Consider the following 21735-nt stretch of genomic DNA (forward strand, 5'->3'; position numbering starts at 1 on the left):
TTGTTCGTAAAGAAAGTTCTGGTTCCCATCTTGTTTTGATTTACTGGAACATATTTATTCAACTATTATAGACCTAATCAATATCATAGCTTATTTATCCTTATTATTATTTTTCGTCTATGTCGATGAATGCTTATATATTATATAATTATAAAAGTTCAAGAAAATTTCGAGCGAGTTGATAATCATTTTTACAAAATTTACAAAAAAAAACATTATTGAGAACTTGACATGACTATTAACACCGAAGTTAAATTACATTATAATAAATTGTTTGGCCTTGAGGCGCGGAAGAATTTTCGTTGATTGAGTGTATCATTTCATGCTACGATCGGATTTAAATAGATTGAATTTATTTCATTTTTATGACGTGCAATTCAACTTGATGAAATTCCGTGGTACTGACAGACTATTGCATCACATTTAAGCAATTTTTTTGGTCTACCGAATTAAGTTACTCTCATGGATCACTTCGACTAAACAGTCTTCATTAAATTTCATACTTTATTAGCAAAATCTGGATCATTGGGCCGCAGGAATTCCGATGATATTATCCAAGCATTCATGATTTTTTTGCTTTAAAAATTCGTCAAAAACTCTCTGAATCAAGATTGTCCCTAAAGTTTACTGTCCGTATTTATCTCAACCAATTTGGACATGCACAAACAATCACCTGTCATTCATGACAATTTGAAAAAAAATATATTTTGATGCTTTCGCGGATAATTTCCTAAATGAATGGATAGTGCGACATTACGCGTCAACGCAGTTATGCAGCTCAGCCTCACACAGTATTTTTCACAGCATTTTTTAGAATTTTTCCGTCCTCATTAAATTAACTAAACTCATGTTATTTCCGCAGTCTCGCCGAGGCATGAATTAATGCCCGTAACTTCAAGGAGTTGAGGAGTTGTTATTTTGGCTGCGCGAATATTAAACCAAAGAAGCTTTTTTTATTAACAATATTGCAAAATTTAGTTACTACATGATCACTAATTACACTAATAACTATATGTTAATGAGAAGTTTCTTCGTAAAGAAAGTTTCGGTTTATATCTTGTTTTGGTTTAATAGAACATTTCAAAAATTTAAAACCCAGTTCGTAATCAATAATCTAAAAAAAAACTTTTTTCTTATATGCTCGTGGGTCTGGTTGACTAATATAACTAAAGTCTTTTAAACTTTAAACGAAGGCATTCCTGGCTTAGTTATATGAATTCATACAACTATTCTAGAGTTTCATTCCATCATACAAAAATAAATTAATGTTGAGCGTTAATTTATTTTTTTCTTGCATGGTTTGGCTGCTGGCAAATATTTGTTAAAAATTCTTCCGCTCCCAAAAGCTTCTGTAGTTTTCTACACCACCGTAAATCCGGCGCAGCCAGTGGCTTTCACATTTTCAGGCTCTGTCGTGTTTGGAGCTAGGTTCTCTCCAGTGTCTGCTGCTATAGGCAGACTGTTATGTTTAAAGACTGTTCCACTACAGTGTCTGCTGTTAGGAAGACTATCATATGTCGAGCGTGTTTCACTCCAGTGTCTTAGAATAGAATAGAATAGAATAGAAGTGTCGGCGCTGAAGAAATAGGCCCATGGCCTGTTGCCGATTCTTGAACTTTTCGTGACTTGATTCACAAGGGATCCGGCCTTTGGAACCCGATCTTTCCATAACTGACGATTGATTGAGATAGCTGCTGGACTTATTGCCTGGTCCGTAATTTGCTAGGCATCTTAAGACTGAACATATGCTCCTGCATAGCTTCGTCTGGACTTATTGCCTGGTCCGTAATTTGCTAGGCATTTTAAGACTGAACATATGCTCCTGAATAGCTTCGTCTAGTCTGTTTTTGAAGATGTTCATACTCGGAGCGTCAACGATGCTAGGTAGACTCAATCAAATGTCGAGCGTGTTCTACTTTAGTGTTTATCAATTTCTTGCAATTTTTCAGGCGGGTATATGGACAATAGGAATCAAAGAACAAAGATCATAACATCTTGAAATATCTTTACGCTATACAGGATACGGGTGAACTTTTAGTAATTGGACATTGAAATAACGTATTGCTCCTGACGAAGTATTTCATTATTTTGTGTTTAGTGTAAGCAATCGTAGTTTGGCATTGTCAATCAATAATTCATTCATTATTCACATTTTTTTCCGAAAATTTGAGATCAAGCTGTGAAGCTGAGATTTATTTCCTGTTTTTTTTTTTGCTGACATTGGTTAAATTTATTTGATTCAAATTTTTGTGCATTCACTTCACGGCTTCTTCGTCCGACATTAAAAACTATATACCAATAATTGTTTTTATAAATATCGAGTTCAATTTATCACTTATTTCATGCCGATTCGTTTCCTCGATCTTTCTAAGTCTTACTGAATTAGTCATCTCTCTACGACTTTCAATGTTATAACCACTATCTATTTTTAGGCCTATATTATTAATCTTGCTTGTGTTATAATTGGCAACATCCAGAGCATTATTCATTTCAAATATTTGAAAGCAGCCTCAATCTCCTCAAATGGTAGTAATATTATTGAAACTAAGAAAATCAGAGTGTAAAAACGTATTCTCACATTATTGTTGCTTGATGGAAGGTCTGCAATTTCGATTTTCATTGTCGCCAAATTTGCAAGCCCGGTAAAATCTATCGCTAAAATACATCAATCGTTTGATAATAAATCGTGCACATGTAAATTAATTATTTTCGAGAAGCTCGTGACCAATCAGTTGCGCATGAAAATAAATGCTTTCTATTGAGGAGACAGAAAATGAAGCCATTAACAAATCAAGACTGCAGGAATGAAAAGCTTAAAATTCTATTTTTTTTTATTAAAACTAAGCAACATTATATCCTATCGTATACATTGCTCAAGTAATTTTTGCAATTTCTGAGACACTAGATGATAAATCTAAACATATTTTTCATAAGATCGCTGTAATTTTGATAGAACTGATACTTGATACTTTACTGATACTTGATGTTATGACATTCTACAATTTGAGTTGATGTTTAGGGAACTTTTTTACAATTTATACATGGTATTGTTCATTGCAATTGACGAGTGAAATCAATTTGAAAAATTATTGGCACACGCCATCCAGTGGACTTCACAGCTTTGGAACGCTATCACTATTAGAAGAATTAAGCATTTGCTCTGCATTTGTACTCTCATCTATTTCAATTATCTTCACTTTTGGTGCACTGACTGGAGCAATTCTTGCCAAGTTAAAGATGGCATTGGATTGCGTAAAAATGGTTGTGTTCAAAATACGATTATATGAAGATATATCTGAAATTACGCCAGCAGAGCTGCTATGGGTGTAGCAATCGATGGAGTTTAAGCCGATAGCTGGCTGTCTATTGCATGAACGGACAAATGTAGGGGTGATGGATAAGAGGTTATCTTGGTTTTGGAAAAGATCGTCCGATGCTGTAGAAGAAAAGGAGTTGTTTACTGATTTATCCTTGCCTTTTACGATTGTCTTTTTAGAGTACCGCTTTGTGCCTGCAGTTGAACTAGACAATTTGGATGTGTTCATTACTTCTCTTTGGCTCTGTGCACTTGATTTTGAGCTACAACGACTTATATCGATCGTTGGAATAACACTCGATTCCACTTCAACTTTCCTCATTGAAGCGGAATTGATAGGTTGATTTTCTGATTCGTCTTCTGTAAGTGATGATGCTGTCGGTAATTGTTCATGTGCCGTAGTTCTGAGAACAGCATTCGTAATATCAGTTCTTGGCATTTCTTTCGAGGTGTCTTTCGATGAGGTTGAGTCGTTCCTCTGAGACATTACAGCTGCGATTTCGCTCGTTTCAGAAGCTGATATGCTACTTTCTCCTCTATCAGTGTTGTCTACCACTTTGTACGAACCAGCAAGTTCTGATAGTTCACTTTCGGAACTCTCTTCATCCGAGCTTCCAGAAAAAGTTCTTGAAGAATTTCCGCTATCGTGATTCACTAGAGAAACAGGCGATACTGATGCCGATTTTATCTGAACTTCATTGGCAGCCACAGACGCTGCAACTTGAGTCCTATCTTTGGATTCACTCGATTCACCTGGTTTCTGAAGATCTTTATTGTTCATTTTCTTATCATAATTACCTAAATACATTGAACTTTCAATTTGAGTACAATCTACATCAGATTTGGAGATGTGATTTCTTTTTGCCGAATGGCTTCCTATTGGAACTGGATTCGAGTTCGAATTGGATTGATGCGTACTCACAATAGCTCCAAGGCGGTTAAAATTTTCGTACTTTTGAACGCCTTCAAACATGGGATTCGTGTTTTGTGGTAGAATGTTTGAAGGAAATCCGCTTGGCATTGCACCATGGAGCTGTGGCGCAATTGGATGCGAAGGTATTACGCCATAAGCCTGGTTCTGGAAGGCATCGTTGGCTAGCATCATCGGGCCAGGCTGAATGCCTCCTTGTAGTGGCTGAGCCCCAGGATGCATGCTCAAAGGAACGTGAGGCAGAGCGGAATACTGAGGCTGCTGATGAATTGTGTTCCCTTGGGGTATTTGAGGAGCCAGCGTCCCCATTGATGCATTGAATGGTCGCTGCATGGCATGTGCTGCCATGTCCTGGTAGTTAGCGATCATTGGATTGGCGTAAGCGGCGGCCATGGTCTTCAGTGGAACTCCTCCTGCTAAATCGTTCATTGGGATTCTGACTTCACCAGGATGTTCGGATAGAATATCTACTGATCGGCTTGCGGCTTTAGCTTTCATACACTTAAGCACCTTGAGATTAATGCTAGCACATTCTGCATCCAACAAACTTCCTTTCGCTACCTCAAGTAGAGCACATTTCTTCATAGGGTGATCCTCTAATTCTGCTTGCTGCAGCGAGAAAGCTGCTCGTTCAGTTTTCGATTTAATCTTTTCCCTGGCAGTGATCTCGAGCATTTCTGTAGACTCGTGCCAAGTAATTTCCGTGACTGGCGTTGTGTTAGAAATATTCCATCCTGGAGGAGCTACGCTTGATCCCATAGGAGTTGAATACGGCACCGTGACGCTGCTTCTGATCCCGTCAACTGAGGTTGTTTCGTTCAGTGGAGTCGATTTCATCTGAAAAAAAAAACATTTATCAATTTTAAATGCAATTAAAAGGAAGACGACTCAGATACATCAGAAAAATATAATATTATATAATTAAAGTTTACTTTGCGTTCTAATTTCGTTCGTGGGTCAATAAATATATCAATAATTTAATTTTCTACCACGTAGAAAATTAGTTTACAAAGTAAACAAATAAATTAGTTTATACCTGAGCTTATGAAATATCAATTACTTTCTTGTTTTCGTTCGGGCAACAACGTCTTACTAAAATGATGAGGAGATAATGAAGTATTTACTGTATATTAATCTAGCCTCAATACCTACGCTATGATATCTCAAATCTCAATCATTTCTAAATAAAAAAAGTTGACCAAAGCATAATTTTGTGATTCCTCATATAATACAATGGAAATTCAAGATAACTTTGTCTGTATTCAACAATTGTAAAAAATTTTATGTCGTGCTAAGAAAAAATTGCTTCTCTTATGCCGTGATAAAAAAAAAACTTGTCATTCGCTTTATGAAAAAATTGAAGCCAACTCCCTTTTTGTGTGACTGTAGAAACCTAGAAACCACCATTCGTTATCCATGGCTGAATAGTGACTATCGTTCTAAAGGCAACGGACTCAAAACTGCGTATCATGTTGAAGTGTGAGATCAATTATTTCATTTATGATGCCATTTTATGATGCTATTTATGAGTCCTCACCTTTGATAGTCAAAGGAAATTATATTATTCAAGTCATAATTCTTAGTTATTTATTATAATGACCATAAATCGTTGGAATGACGATATATCTGTATCTTCGTCCACATGTCTCATAACTGGGCAAAAAAAAATTGGACGACCACAAGCCGAGATTTTTTTCCTTGTTTTGAGCTACTAGAGGCCTAGAGGAGGGAAGGAGGAGGGCGGTGCGCGTTGTCTATGGTTTCAGGACCGAAAATCTCGAAATTCTTGACAAGATTAGGACGACCTTAGTAAATTGCCCATATACTTGTGTCATTTTATTCGTATATTATGGACCACATGACACCATTGCCATTGCATACTTTTTCAGTTTGCTTAATTTGTTAATAATTAAATGACGCATAGTTAGGGGTATGTTTCACGAAAATTAATTTTTCCGAGATGATTTAATATAGCGGCCGGCGAACCTAAAGTAATTCTGAACAAATTTATCTATTTAATAGATTTAAAATATTGAAAATTCTCCATTGAAATGCGCTTTAATATTATAAGAAGGACAATAAATAAACAATGCAGTTTATATTTCGTCAAGAAATGTTAAATATTAGCCTTTTCTGACGCAATTATTCATTCTTCTTATGTCCTGCGTAACCAATTATCTACAAGATCTGTATCTTGTACATAATTGGAGGTATCCTGATACAATTAAAATTACAAGTAAGAACACAATGAGCCTGTGCTGCCAAGATTCAAAGCCTTCGCTTCTCTAGCATGTGAAATGTGCGAACAAAAATCATGTTCAAAATTTTACCAAAAAAATCGCAAAATCTTTCTAAACGTGAGTTGAAAACAAAGATATGAATGAAAATTTACTAGAAATTGCGTGAAAATTGAAATAATTATAAACTGATTAAGTCATTACAACGGAAAAAAATATAACTCATTACTCACTGCAGTGAGTGACAGAGAGCGCATTTTCTCGTCGACGAAAACTTGAGGTCACGGACAGACGGACAGACAGTCAGACAGACGGACGGACGGACATGGCGAGCACAATAGTGCATTTTTTCCATAAATGAGAAAATGCGCTAAAAAAAATATTATATGTCCGAAATGTGACATGAAACTATACGAAGCATGAACAGACAACATCTGGTAAATAAATTTAAAAAGATGAAATTTATAAAGCGTATTTTTGACGTTCGAAGCACATTTTCGACGTTCGAAGAGTTCATAACAAAGATAGTATGAGATTTAAACTAAAAATTTCCAAACAAATAAACTGAAATATTTATAATTTTAATATTATGAATTTTCAACCAAAGAAAATATGGTGTGTAAAAATTCCGAAAAATTGTAACATTTTAAAGTGTCTCTTCGGAATAAAAGTTGTCGATATTATATACGACATCTAAACTACAATGCTCTTTTCTAGTATACCAAAGCGATTTTGAATTAGGATACCAAAGGATAGTCTGAAGCTGGGATTCGTAAGTAGTACAATGAATATTTCTTTCATTAAAATCTATGTGCATTGATGTTTTGTAACACATTTTGAATTTAATAACTCGTATAAAATGACGGAAGTGTGGGCAAATTTGAAATTCAAACCAGTCATGTGGTTTAATTAAGTTTCCCACGAGTTTTCAGTTTAACCTCGTGCTTACATTTTAGCCACTTGCATTCAGTTAGCCACGTGGGTTCAGTTTAGACCGTCACCTTTAAAAACCGTCAACCGATCACTTTATAATACATGTGCTCATAATTTAGGGGGAATTTAGAAATTATTTACCCAGTTTTTGCGCATTAATGGTTGTGTAAGTGCCTGAATGAAAAACCAAAGTTTGATTAACGCTCATTGACACGAAGATATTATAGATTTTTGGTTTTTGCATTACCTTCCGGACGGTCGTAGGAAAGGTTGCTTTCAAAACAAATAAGTGAATTGGACACATAGGCGGGGAAAAAGTTCGTGAGATATACAGATCGCGATATTAAACTCAATGTTATCACACGTGAATATTCATACCGTTCAATGTTCAATCAACGATATTTGTTTCACAAAATTAATTGCTGGTTTGAAATCTACTATCTGGAAGAAAATTAAATCGAACACCTTTAAAATATTCATGCAACACATTACACTTGTCATGCATATAAGACGTTCTATTTAGCATTATAAAATTAAAAAATTCTTAATAACTCTTAACTCACCCGCAGTTTTCTTCGGTTTCCGCATAAATTGATGACAAGATGCCTGATGAGAAGACCGAATATTACCAATGCTGGCACCACCACCGTAACAGCGATTATGATGTTTTCAATCATTGTGAACAATTATCATACAATGCGTTTGCAGACAGTAATAAACGTTTTTCTTTTTGGTTTGTGTGCTTGGAATTACTTTTGCTAAGTTTATTTTGAAATAATCTTGAACTGTATGCTTCGATAATAAACTACTAAACTCGACTTTGAAATGAGCACTGTAGCACTGGATGTCTTCCAGCTCTGTCCAACCGTCTTGGTGACCAGAAAGAGACTGCTCAGATTAGCTGGAAGTCGCTCACATATTTTGGATTGACTTGAGAGTCCAGGTAGTTTTCGAGGCTTGTTTTTTCTGTCATTTGACACCGCAAAAAACTCCCACAGTAAGCCTAAGATCAATAACAGTCCCGAAAGGCCGAACGTGAATATTCTGGTTCATTAAAAAAAGTTTGAACTTACGCACGGGCTCCTTTGTTTTTATTATACATGTTTTCAGAGTATATTTCAAAATGAGTTCTTAGAGAAAATCTATTGAAAATATGTGGGAAAATCGTTGTTTCTCGACAAACTAATTTGGGTGAAAATTGTATGCCCCATTTTCTGAATTTTGTCTTTGCTCTCCTGAAAGTTGTGCAGTTTACTACAAAACTAGTAACGAGAGAGACAAGATTTCATTATTCATTCACATGCTGTCTTAGAAAGAAAAAAACATGATCAATACATTTGATTTAAATTTCGATATTATCTGCTACAGAATTTATTGTACTCGTAGGCCTATAAAGCATAAATAATATTCCTTGCCCACAAAACACACCGATTTGAAACGCTTTAATTCTAGGCCCATCTAATGGAGGAACTGATAAGCTGTCGAAATGATAAGTGACTGACGAAGATTACTCACGTGGTCACGTGAACTTGACTAGAAATTGTATCTGATTGGTTTTAAGGCTTCAGAAGGAAGTGAATTGATTTAAAAAAATTGAAAGAGTAGAAAATTTCAAATTTAGTCGGGTATGAATGAAAAAAAATAATTTTAAACTTATCATCCATGCACGTTAATATATTTAGAGACTTTGGACTCTTGACTAGTGGAGTCGTGCGAAATAAATCTGCTTCAAAATATCCTTCTAGGTTATCATGTATAATATATTTGAATATTTCGCAATCTTTAAAGACTGATGTTCTTGGAAAAAAATTCACAGATCACAATAATTCGGATTGCACTTGAGGCCAGTGGGAACTCGAGAACGTTTTTAGAGACTTTGGTTTATAAATGAGAATTTGTGCTTGACAGGAATGAACTTTTACAAGTGAAGGTAATTAAAAATTCCAATTTTACGAAAGGACTCTATTTTTCACATGCATTCACAGGCATCAGTTAACGACTTTTCAGACCATCAATTATGTATTTACATGCTATTCACCCTAGACTCTCTACATTATTCTAGATTTAATCGATTTAAATTATGCTAAAAAATGGTAAGTAAACAATTCTCGACGCAACTAAGTAACTCAGAACATATCGCTGATAAAAAGTAAAGCAGTATTAGGGAAATGTTCTGAGAAATTGCGCCCTATATTCCACCATCTTGATGGCTTAATTTTGTCAATATTTTGTCTATTATTGCTGAAAAAATTTACACAGGGCAACCATCTTAATTAAGAATTATGAATGAGATTTAATAACACTTCACTAATTTTGATGTTACTGTTTTCTTTGCGCACTATCAATTTTACATTAAACGTGGATTTGAAACTTGTGTGATAATCACTTTAAATAAAGTGCTTTAAATCACTAAAACTAACTTCAAAATTATTCTACACATGAAGAAATATTTTCTATCGAAAAACAAAAAATATTGCGTTGATATCATTGATGATGTCAAATATTGCGTTGATTTGCTATCATTTCTTTACAGCTCAAAATTCGAAGGAGCTTGTACCTCTTATTAGCACCAAAATAACTGCATATGCTCACAGTACATACTCATCAATGCATACTATGTAACTAGATAGAAAATGGCACAAACAACATGTTTGACGCTAATTTTCTCCTGATTTCGGTTAATCAATGTGTAGCGTCATTGTAGACCGCATCTTAATCATAGCTGATGATCACAAAACACATTTTGGAATTCACAAAGAACGATCATTCGTGTTGACCCAAAATACTAAACGAAACTTTCCTTAACAATTGACGGTGCCGAAATTTCGCTATTGCTGTGCCTGAAATCTGCGCAATAAAAGCTAAAAATATAAGATGATGTTTGGCATTGTAACTTATAAAAAATGCATCAAAGTCCACACTTGTATTTAGATTACAGTACACGTTTCAGGCATACCTTAATTTATGCATTATAATAAGTTTAATCCATCGAATTATGACTATTATGGATTACCGTATTTGATTGTTCCAGTACGACGTACGCAACATTTGAACGTACGAAACATTTGAAAAAAAATGTACACATATAAAATGTTCGATCTGATTATCGAATAATCAAGTTTCCAGCTGGCGAAGTTTCACTTCATAACTTTCTTCCTTGTTCTTCATCCAAATAGAATTAGACTTTTTTAACTTATTTTGAAACTGGTATTTTTTAACTCCTTGTGCATTTGATATGTTCCTTGATATGCTGAAATTTACGTGATTGCATTTGTTTATCTCCAAGAAGAAATGTTATTTAGATATCAGTAACGCGGTGTTACAAACGAGATACATCATCATTTTATCTCTAAAGATTATACCTACTACAATTCAGCGGAATATCACGTTGGTTCGTTCCAAAATAATGAAAATTTGATCTTTTGTTAATTTGAATAGAGAGTAAACAGTTTATTTTTTCTCAGAAAAAGTGCTTGCTTCTTTATTTAGAAACCAGTAAGTTAAAATGCAACGTTTTCTTCTAAGCATGTACGAGTTTTCTAAGTACGAACTATTCAATTAATTTCGCACAGATTAAAGCTTTGAGAGATTTACATACTCAGCATGAACACATTTCCAGTAACTATAAGTAAAACGTATTATTCATTACTTTCGAACGCACTAACCAGTTGTTATAGAAGAGATTTTGCAATATTCAAAAGGTATTACATTTTATGATAAGTGGGCTGGAAATCTTATGTCCCGAAATATTTCGAACCCAGATTTATTTTAAAAGTTTTCATTATGTGATTTATCAATTTCCATTTGATGATTCTGCATAATTTCAACAGACTATTAAGTTTCGAATCGCATTTGTTAACTAATCCAATAATTGTATTCATCATATAAGTAAATTTATTCAAGCTTAATATGAATAACAAGATTAAGTTCATATTGTTGAAAACAAACTTAAATTATTTTAAGCGTCCATTGAAATCGTCATAACAAGAACTTAGTTACGGTGCGGACAGATTTTGTTAAGGAACTTTTTCATTTAAAAATAATTTTTTCATCATGGGAGCGATCACACAAAAATTTTCCATTGCAAATAATTTATTTGCTGAAAAAGCAAAGTTTCAACCATACGCTATAATTTTCTTGATTTTAAATAATTGATCTCGAAGCAAATAGATTTCGAATTTAAAGTTTTTCTACCATTACGTTCTTACTGTTGATCCAAGTGAAAAACATTCTAGTGATTTTCATTTATCCATCAGTCGGTAAATATAGTTCTCGTAAACTAAACTGTACTCAAAACTAATGTAGGCACTCAATAGTAACCAACTGCTAATTCAAAAACAATAATTTTGTACTGAATACAATAAAACAGTTTTTTTAACCACGGCATATCATGTGTATCAATAAAGTGCAATTCATACATAATCAATTGTTTTCTACACACAGCAGCGAAATTTTATTCTGTGCCATCGAATCCACAACATATATTTTGATTTACATATAACAACAGTATTTGAAAAATTTTTTATAGAAATAAAAGGCAGGGATATTATTGAACTGTTCAAGGGTCCTTCTCGTTTCTGATGATTTTTCTGATATATTGATTTTTCAATATCGAGTACATTTTACAATATTACAAACGGGTACTTAAGCATAATACACCTGATAACTTTCCTCATCACCAACACAATATTTCCTTTTGTACTGTCAATATCGTGTCAATTCGTTTCTTTTTAAATAAACCTTGAGCCCACCTAATTTTCAACCCACGTACTTTTCTCTATGTTTTTACATCGTACGAAGCATTAATTTATTGGTCAACATTCCTCTAACAATTCTTTACGTTAATGAACCGGTTATTTTACATGCATATTTAATCCACTCGTAGAACTTAAAGCCACCGAATAGTTTGTCGAACTCAATCATTGTGTAAGGGGAAAGGAGTTTGCATCATCAACAACACATCAACATTCAACAATGATGTTGTGGTGGTAAAATTAATTCAATTTAAGAAAAGCTTCCAGTAAATAACAATGAATATTTTCAAAAATTACTTATTACCTCCATGACTCGAAGTATCATTTAGTTTTCTTTGAGCATAATCTAGGTCATATCTCATTTTTCTTTCTTTACAATTAATTTAATTCCCCTCTTTACAAATGACAGACATATAGCATACAAATATTTACAAGTCTTGCAGCACTCAGTTCTAAAATTCGGGCATTGATAAGATTATTCCTCTTACTTTTTTCGGAAATAAGATTATACCTCCTATCTTTTGATAAGAGGTGTGCATTTCCATTAGAAATTGCATAAGTTGAAGTTTTGATTCGAATAAGTACCTGAAAAGCGCCAGTAGTGCATGCTACGTTCAAAACTAATTATCCTGCTGATTTTTTGGGAGTTAAATAGTCTTCTTAGACTTAAAATTTACTCTACTGGAATGGATGCCAAGTTCGTTACAAGACATCGGTCTTGTTCTTGAAATCGGTCTTTTAACTGTAAGCTACTGAATGTCTTTCAAGTTACATGGCATCAAGTACGTTACTAGACATCGGTCTTTTCACTGTAAACTACTGAATGTCTTTTAAGTCACATGGCATCAAGTAGGTTACAAGACATCGGTCTTGTAACTGTAACCTACTGAATGTCTTTTATGTTACATGGCATCAAGTAGGTTACAAGACATCGGTCTTTTCACTGTAAACTACTGAATGTCTTTTAAGTCACATGGCATCAGACATCGGTCTTGTAACTGTAACCTACTGAATGTCTTTTATGTTACATGGCATCAAGTAGGTTACAAGACATCGGTCTTGTAACTGTAACCTACTTAATGTCTTTTTAATTACAAGGCATCGAGTAGGTAACTAGACATCGGACTTGTACCCTACTTAACAAATTTAATAGGATGAAAATTCAATTGAATCCCATCATTCAAGTTTTTCTGAATAAGGTTATGCGCTTCCAAATTAAAGTTGAAGATACGCATGTAATAGCTGCTAACTCGCGATTGCAATTTACTATCGTTTTCATTCTAGGGTCACACTGAGCCACGATCATCAACTATTTCTTTGCTCGTAAAAACTATTTTTACAATGGAAGAAGATTCATATTAATATACCAATGACAATATCAGAATTTTGTTGGAATTAATGAAGGCGGAAGATTAGGGAAAATACCGACTTTTCAAACTATTTACAACGAAAATTTGAATTAATTTATCCAATTTATTGAACATTTCTTGCTTAAAGACGAATAAAAAACAAACAATTTTCAATCGAGTAATATTTTTGGGGAGGGATTGATATGCAGAGATTTTTGGGCTCATATTTCCTACTAACAAGGGTTGAGGAATTAATGGTTTGAAGTCAGTAATCTAGAGGTTTAATATACCTAGGTTTTTCTAGTGGAATATCAACGCTAGAGGGGATTCTTCTAACAGGTCTTGGCCCAGGGGAAGATAAGCTATGTTTGCCCTGCATTGAAGGTCTGGGTGACAGATGGCTCACTGGGCGTCCGGAACGGGTAGATCTGAAACGACAATTTATATTCGTAAGTTGGGGTTAGAATCATTATCTTATAATGCATTTATATTCGTAAGTCGGGGCAAGAATAATTATCTTATAATGTATTTGCCTCCACAAGTCGGGGTAATGAATTATTATCTTATAATGTGTTTGCTTCCACAAGTCAGGGTAAGAATAATTATCTTATAATGTATTTGCATTCATAAGTCGGGGTATGAATAATTATCTTAAAATGTATTTGCGTTCACAAGTCGGGGTAATGAATTAGTATTTTAAAATATATTTGCATTCACAAGTCGGGGTAAGAATAATTATCTTAAAATGTATTTGCTTCCACAAGTCGGGGTATGAATCTTATCTTATCGGGGTATCTTAAAAGTATTTGCATTCACAAGTCGGGGTAATCTTGAGATAAACTATTATAATTTTTTAGGGATATTATTATCATGAAAAACTTCTTGAATTCGTTAGTCGAGCAATGAACATTTGATTTCATAAAAATACTACCTAAATTCATTAGTTGGGTCAATAATTATCACATATAAAACTACTTGCGACCATAAATCTGGTTAAGAGCATTTAAAATTTTAAGGAGAAGAATTTGAAATTGATCTGCCGTGGTAAAATAAATTTGAATCATAACAAAAATTATTTCCGCAGTTAAGTCCGGTTGTGTTGTACTGTTAACTGTAATATTACAACATCTACCTAAATCATATTCTCTCGATTCACTGTTGGGAATGATACTTGTACTAAAAATGAATTAACTTAAATTTCTGATAACCATAGATGAGACATGGTAGTTCAAAATTGGTTTAGGCATTCCAAACTAAATTCGTGAGAAAAAACTTTTGACTATATATAAATAAGTTAGTTCTCTTTCTGATATTTCCCTTAGAATTCATAACATCATTTATCATTGCAAGACTGTTAGCTAAAATATTTTTATTATCGTTAATAATCTATCTTATTCGAAAAGCCGTATAGCTCAATAAGTCCAAAGAAGTGTCTTTAATCCATTCGACGTGTACACATGCAAAATGGCTTTGATAGTGGAGTCTAAATCAAATTCAACGGCTTTATATGTGTTTAATTTACGTGGGATAAAATCAACCAGATTATACGTTTAATTGTGACAGTGTCAATTATTAATTTATTTTAAAATAAAAAATACTCTTCACGTGCGTACTGAAAGTTTAACGAATATTTATGGCGTGTTCAAGCAGATAGAAATATTGGTATTATAGGAGATTTTTAGGCAAAATAATATATCATTCAAGAAAATTTTCATAAGATTCGTATGAGAAAGTATCAATAGTAATAATTCACCGATACGACTCTTCAATATCAACTTATTAAAATACACGTATATTATTTTATCAATGATGCCTAATTAGTTCAACGGTACCTTTCCTATTACGACACGCATCAGGCATTATTTCGAGACTGCTATAGTTGGAATGATTTTGCATGCTTCGTACTTCCAAATTAGGTATTTTTCGCCTATTCATGTTTAGTTCTGCTAAGTCATTAATTAATATGTAAGTACGCTTGTAACATATTATTATTTTATCATTCAATAATATGCAAGTTATATATACGTCTCCAAACTGTGCGAAAAAATCTTTATTTTCACCCAAAAAGACCATATCGTCCGTACTCTTAAGATCGCCGCAATTTAAATAACATCCTTTTTCTAGTTCAGGTTCCGATAATTCATTTACTATAGTAACCCCATTAGACAGTGTTTAGAAACGCAGACCGAGTCATAAGATATCAAGAATTTCATTGAAAAATTAAGTTAATTTTTGCCAACTAAGCTGCCACAAACTCGTAAGCGTATCCGTGCAATAAGTATATTCAAATCCTTATTAAACCTTCGCCCATGAACATTGAAACTGTCAAAATTTTAAATATATTTAAAGATTGTATCTAGGGGAGATACTTTTCACTAGAAAAATGGGTATTTTGCAAACTAAATTACTGATAATAGTCTTAAGACGTCATATATAACATTTTAGCAGGATGTGTTAAAGTCTAAGGAAAGTGATATATAGGTTCTTTCGAGAAAAAAAAACTATGATATTACACTATTAATCAAAATATCGGCTATTACTGATCTGTCTACTATGAAAATACTTTTATAAAAGGGTATTTTTTTCATCTAAATTATATGACACTGCTTTTCATACTAGCATGGTGCCGTGCTATCATATACATTGCCTTAGAAAAGCGTTTCAACTATTACCCTGCAAAGGTAAAGGCTATATGTCCAAAAATATTTGTATTAAGATAAGCACACAAATCATTGAACTCGGCGATATTTGATCAGTGAAAATATATACTATATCGGGCTAGCAACAATATCTCGGAAATCAAATTTTGTTTATGAAGAAAAAGCCTGGTTATGGATTTTAAGCTCAATTTACGCGTGATCAATTTACATACACATTATCCATTAAACTGTTTCTTGCAAGAATTAAAAAAAAAGAGGTCACTGTGCCTCTAAGTTAATTTTATAATTTAACTATGATTTAACCCGCATAAATCTTTTTTAAAAATTCAACGAGGAGGGATAAAAAACACAAAGAACGTATAACACCACACGTCAGAATAATAAAGATACACAAATAGCTGATTAGAGGAAGGATGAAGGTGATTATTGAAATAACATTATTTTAATCTGAAGTACCGCTAGAATCTGCTCGTAAAAACAATTAATTCGATGGAGCATTTCCTTGTATTATGTTCTATTTAGTACTTCACATTCACGCGCACCAATTAAAATTGAACCTGTAAAAATTTTTAAAATAATTAAAGATTGTATTAGAAATCAAGCTTGAAAGAATGGAAAATAGCGTCGGCAAATTTATGTACTGAATGGCTGCCAGCAAAACGAAATAGATTCATTTATGGAACTTTCCACCATGCTCACCCTGAGCTTTAAAATATATGTTATTAATGAAAAATCTTTAAAACCATTACGTTAATTCTTGGCATATTCTTCGAAAGACAAGCGTCCATCATAATTCAATAAATAAATATAATTTATGAAACAATGAATTACTTAGACAACAACCAGCACAAATTTCATCGATAATAAGCTGTGCATAAGAAAATTAATAAACACTTAAATTTTCATTATTTTCTTGTGCAAAATGGCTTTTGAATTATGTTAACACATGGTTGTTGACTAAATTAACTGAAAATAAATTATTTAAAATAAAATTATGTCTTTACGAGCAGTGAATTACGGATAGAATGATAACAAAATAATACATGCAAGAGGAGCACACGTAGAACAATAAAAAATAAAATCTAACACCAAGATAGACACACAAGAACGCGAAACACACACGAAACTTCATCTAATTTCTAGTATAAAAATTGCATTAAACCACAAAGTTCAACCAGAAAAAGGTATTAATTTATAATTTAATTGTAGATAGATGTGGAAATGGAAAGGTTTTCGTTCAAGACATTAACGGTTATGAATGGACGACAGATATGGTGACAATTGATTTTTGCAGTGATTATAATCAATTTTTTGGGTATTTTTTTATTTACTCCGGAATTCAGATTGTTTATGAATTGCCAATAAAGTCTGAGAGAATAATTTTCTTGTACTTCTCATCATACTTTAGATCTGAAAAGGTGATCTAATATTTAAGTTTCCAATAGCTTTTGACGGGATTGGAACATCGATCAAAGGATCCTTAACTTACCAGATCCACGAGTTGATGACATAAGTCAAGAATGTCGAAGAGACAGAGAGAAGTAATGCTCACAGGAGATGCAAGACAGATACTAGGTATTCATACGAAAATCATTCATGAATTAGTCTTTGGATGGAATTTATAATCGCTTGAGTTTATTTTCTGGAACAGTTCTATAGTTAGTTTTGATTTTTAACTCAAAATATACCAACTAAATTCACAATGTTAATGCCAATTCTCATATTGCGGTCTCCTTTAATATTAAAACAGCTCCCAACGTTAATAAATTTATGAAGAAATGCATCCACCAAAAAAATAAATTACCCAGTACGAATTTTTTAAGTTCCGTTATGCTCGTAATAAAGAGCGAACATGGTAATTCAAAATATTCCTTTGAATTGCAATATATTTTTAGAGTAAATTCTACAAATTCGAAAGACTTTTTTGTAAATAATTCTCATGAATGAATTAAACTTTTAAACTGTTGCTGACTCGCTTGCGAAAATTCTTTCGTGCTACTGTGGTTGAAAAATTTTTACCTATATGAAATAAGTCAAATTGAGACACTTGTCAGTTTTAAAATTTGATGTCAATAAGTTTGAAACTTTTTTAATTACCCGGAATTAGCTACCATTTTTGTATAGCAAATCAAGAAACTAAAGCTGTTATTTGATTTTTCAGTTAACAGATATGTTTAGAATTCACATTTGATCTAATTTTAAGTCAAAAATTAATTGTTCATCTCAAATCCATTACTGTTGCCTATTTGTTACTTAACACAAAATAATGTAACATTAAAGGCACCCTCAATGTTGAATTTTACCTAACGAACCTCAACCTTTTAACCCTTACTTGAACAAACTAAATTCGATAAGGAGACAAATACCTCGGAATATTGGGTGAAATTTTATCCATATGACACATGTTAATTTAATGAACAACAGCGACTAGCACAAGCAAATGGCGATCACCGATGACTTAACTTGGGTGAAATTTACAAGCAACAGTTAAATCATAACAGTTGGACAAGCTACACCAACCTTTCCGATCGACCCAATCAAAAAGGAAGAAAGTGAGGTTTGAAATGTCAGTAAATCGAATTCCCTTATTTTATCCCCTTTTTCAGTATTCTTGGTTCATAATTTGATGTGTATCACGTATCTTTCTCCTAATTAAAATAAAGGTAGAAAAATAAGAAACATTTATAAATGAAAATTGGAAACTTTCCAAAAAAAAATTCTATAACGAGAAAATCTACAAAAAAATTATCTGGAATGAATTCTTCTCATTACTCAAATCATTGAGTTCTAGCTACAGTGAAACCGGAATTTGGGTTTTTCCTGGGCAGTCACCAATATTCTTCTCAATGATTATTTTTATTGTCATTGTAAATAAATGCCCGCGATTCCGATTCAACCCCATAAATTTATTGCTTAACTAACCAAATGTTTTGCCTCGAAACTTATATAGTCACTAATTGAAAATTGTACGTTTTAAATTAAATTTATTAATGACAAAATTTATTCTTCCGAAACTGACCAATAAACTTCAATTCAACAGTGCAATAAGAAACTTTGGCTTAAGTGAATGTTTTCTTTTAATATTCATGAAAGGCGGTAGCATTTTGTGCAACTGCCACGATTTTCACTGTTCTATAGCGAAGCTTGTAGCCACGATAAACTCCACGCAACATCAATAGGAGTCACCACTCACCTACACGAACCACTCTTCCTTTTGCTGTAGCTCTGCGCCGCTTGCCGCGTTGCTGCCTCTGTTTAGAGTAGCGCACGCAGAAGAAGGAGGCCGACCACCACGACCTCCCGACATGACTGTCGCCGACACACCAGACCCGACAATGCAGGGCGCCTCGGGTTTCCCGGAGACGAATCTAGGGTAATTTTGCTGTTATATTTTAGGTAAGAAACTTTGAACCAAGTGTAAGTGAATATTTTATCTCGGTTGGATCTAATTGTTAGTACTCATGATTACTGAGCCGGACAAATTTGGTCAGTTTATCTTTGGAAGATCAACTTCTGCATGCTAACATGTTTTTATTTTGAATTATTTCTGAGAAAATAAGCAAAGACAAAGTCGAGCAATTAATAGTTTTTCGAATTTACAATGGTGAAAACAAAGTGATCGTGGTTTTTCTCTATAAATTTTCTCAATTCCTACCATTCGAGTTCCGGTGACTTAAAACTAAGTTTAAACTGTTCGTTACCATTGCCTTAACGGAGCTTTGAATGCATAAACGAACAGGCCATAGATATTTAACGACGTCACTATATCTATCTCGATAACATAAAAATTGTAAGGAGCACCCTAGGTAATTAAATACTATTGTGTGAATCACAGCCTAGAGCCTGGCAGTAGAGAGGAAGTGCAGAAGCTGTTTCATAAAACCCATAAAACCATTAGCTAATATTTTAGAAGATTTCATCACAATGGAGCTTAATCATCAATCATCTCTAATCATTCAATGTTAAATGAGCCTGATTTTCTGAATAGTAAAAATTGTAGCTTAGATCTGTTACTAAAAACTCACGTATAAGGTTTTTTGACTGGGCAAGGTTCTTCAGTTACTCTTTGCCTGAGACATTTCAAAATATTACAATACAATAAAATCTTATCTGTAGCCAAATACATTTGAATATCGTCTGACGTTTCTTTTCAACTGAAATTTATGTGTGCCGATGAGAGGCAATTAGTCATGCTATAGCGAATGATTCGCGCACGCTTCTAATATCATTTAAATACATCCCCAATCCCTGTTCACACTTCTTAACCAATTCTTAATATTTTCTAGTCAGGCGCTTCAGAGTGATCTTTAAAACGTAAAATTTCGAGTGAAAAATTTCTTGTTTCATGCCTGGTTTAATTAATTATCAATAATCTTGAATTTTGAACACGGCAGAACTGCATTTTATGCATTTATGTCCTCGTAGAACGTATAATATCCTAGCAAAATAGCTGTGGATGCTTGTGCGGCATTTCCCAATATATCGACACATTTTATCCGTAGTTTCTTTTTGAACAATTTTCATAGCTTACTAGCATAAAATGGGAAATAAAATAAATAAATCTTCAGAACAAAATTCGATTTTACCGCACTTTGACTTTCAAAATTGCTCGTTATAACGCCCGAAGAACCTTCGTTTATTTGTAAAGACACGGAGGAAAAAGAGCAATTATTGAGAGAGTAATAAAATTTTTCGAACCTTGATTTCCTAAATTAGTGTCTTGTAACCACATAGATTAAAAAGAGCAATTTTTGAGACAATAATAAAACTGTTCAAACCTTGATTTCCTAAATTAGTGTCTTGTAACCACATAGATTAAAAAGAGCAATTTTTGAGACAATGATAAAACTCTTCGAACCTTGATTTCCTAAATTAGTGTGGTGAGGTAGCCCGGGATACGGAGGAGGCTTCTCCACAAGCACTGTACCGTATGTGCCATTGGTGCCGTATTGTTCCTCCGTCTGACCCACTGGAAAAAATAAAATATATTCAGCCTACCGCGCCTCTTCGTATATATTATGGATTTAATGGTGATATTTATCTATAAGGTAAGACGCAAATGAATTCCTATGCAATATCATGTTATCCTATGCAATAATACGCTACACTTCACTACCCTTTACTGCATATACCACACTATACCTAATACACTACACTGCACTACTCTTCACTATACTATACTATACTATACTATACTATACTATACTATACTATACTATACTATACTATACTATACTATACTATACTATACTATACTATACAATAAACAACTCACGTTGATACTGTGCCTGTTGCTGGCTGCGCAAAGCTCGCTGTTGCATCAGGATCGCCATGCGTCGTCGTCGCTTCATACACACGACTGTGCCGAGCAAGACTCCCACCACCAGCACCAGCAGGCTTAGTACGCCGCTCACAGCCCATATCGCGCCCTCGGACAGCGATAACAGCTCCCCCAACGGAGGACCTGCCGAAAAGATGGATTAACACGGGCTGTTATCGCGCCCTCGGACAGCGATAACAGCTCCCCCAACGGAGGACCTGCCGAAAAGATGGAT

The 21735-nt window shown here is 33.7% G+C and overlaps 2 protein-coding genes across 4 annotated transcripts in view; both read right to left on the reverse strand.

Moving 5' to 3' along the window:
- Positions 1–2833: 2833 nt before the first annotated feature.
- On the reverse strand, positions 2834–8284 carry LOC125179316. Its single transcript, XM_047884945.1, has 2 exons — positions 7981–8284; positions 2834–5084 (listed from the first exon to the last, which is right to left on the reverse strand). Exons 1-2 carry the CDS (start codon positions 8092–8094, stop codon positions 3114–3116), a joined length of 2085 nt encoding a protein of 694 aa, XP_047740901.1. The 5' UTR covers positions 8095–8284; the 3' UTR covers positions 2834–3113.
- Positions 8285–10344: 2060 nt separating this feature from the next.
- Positions 10345–21735, reverse strand: part of LOC108664516 — a 55358-nt gene continuing 43967 nt past the window's right edge. Inside the window, exons 5-9 of one of the 3 annotated variants that reach the window (XM_018151112.2) lie at positions 21456–21718; positions 21039–21149; positions 19374–19548; positions 13177–13948; positions 10345–13054 (exon numbers count right to left, since the gene is read on the reverse strand). In XM_018151112.2, coding sequence (XP_018006601.1) covers positions 21591–21718 — 128 coding nt within the window. In that variant the 3' untranslated portion in view covers positions 10345–13054; positions 13177–13948; positions 19374–19548; positions 21039–21149; positions 21456–21590. Of the gene's footprint in view, positions 13055–13158; positions 13949–19373; positions 19549–21038; positions 21150–21455; positions 21719–21735 lie in introns of those variants that run through there. The other 2 variants (XM_047884954.1, XM_047884952.1) reach the window with 2 other exon arrangements.

Source organism: Hyalella azteca, unplaced genomic scaffold (genome assembly GCF_000764305.2).
Source record: "Hyalella azteca isolate HAZT.00-mixed unplaced genomic scaffold, Hazt_2.0.2 contig2030, whole genome shotgun sequence".
Classification (NCBI taxonomy): domain Eukaryota; kingdom Metazoa; phylum Arthropoda; class Malacostraca; order Amphipoda; family Hyalellidae; genus Hyalella; species Hyalella azteca.

Coding starts and splice junctions, on each gene's coding strand:
- LOC125179316 (XM_047884945.1), bottom strand. CDS start 8,094: ATGATTGAAAACATCATAATCGCTGTTACGGTGGTGGTGCCAGCATTG. Junction 5,085..7,980: donor GAAACCGAAGAAAACTGCGG/GTGAGTTAAGAG, acceptor TTTTTTTTTCAG/ATGAAATCGACTCCACTGAA.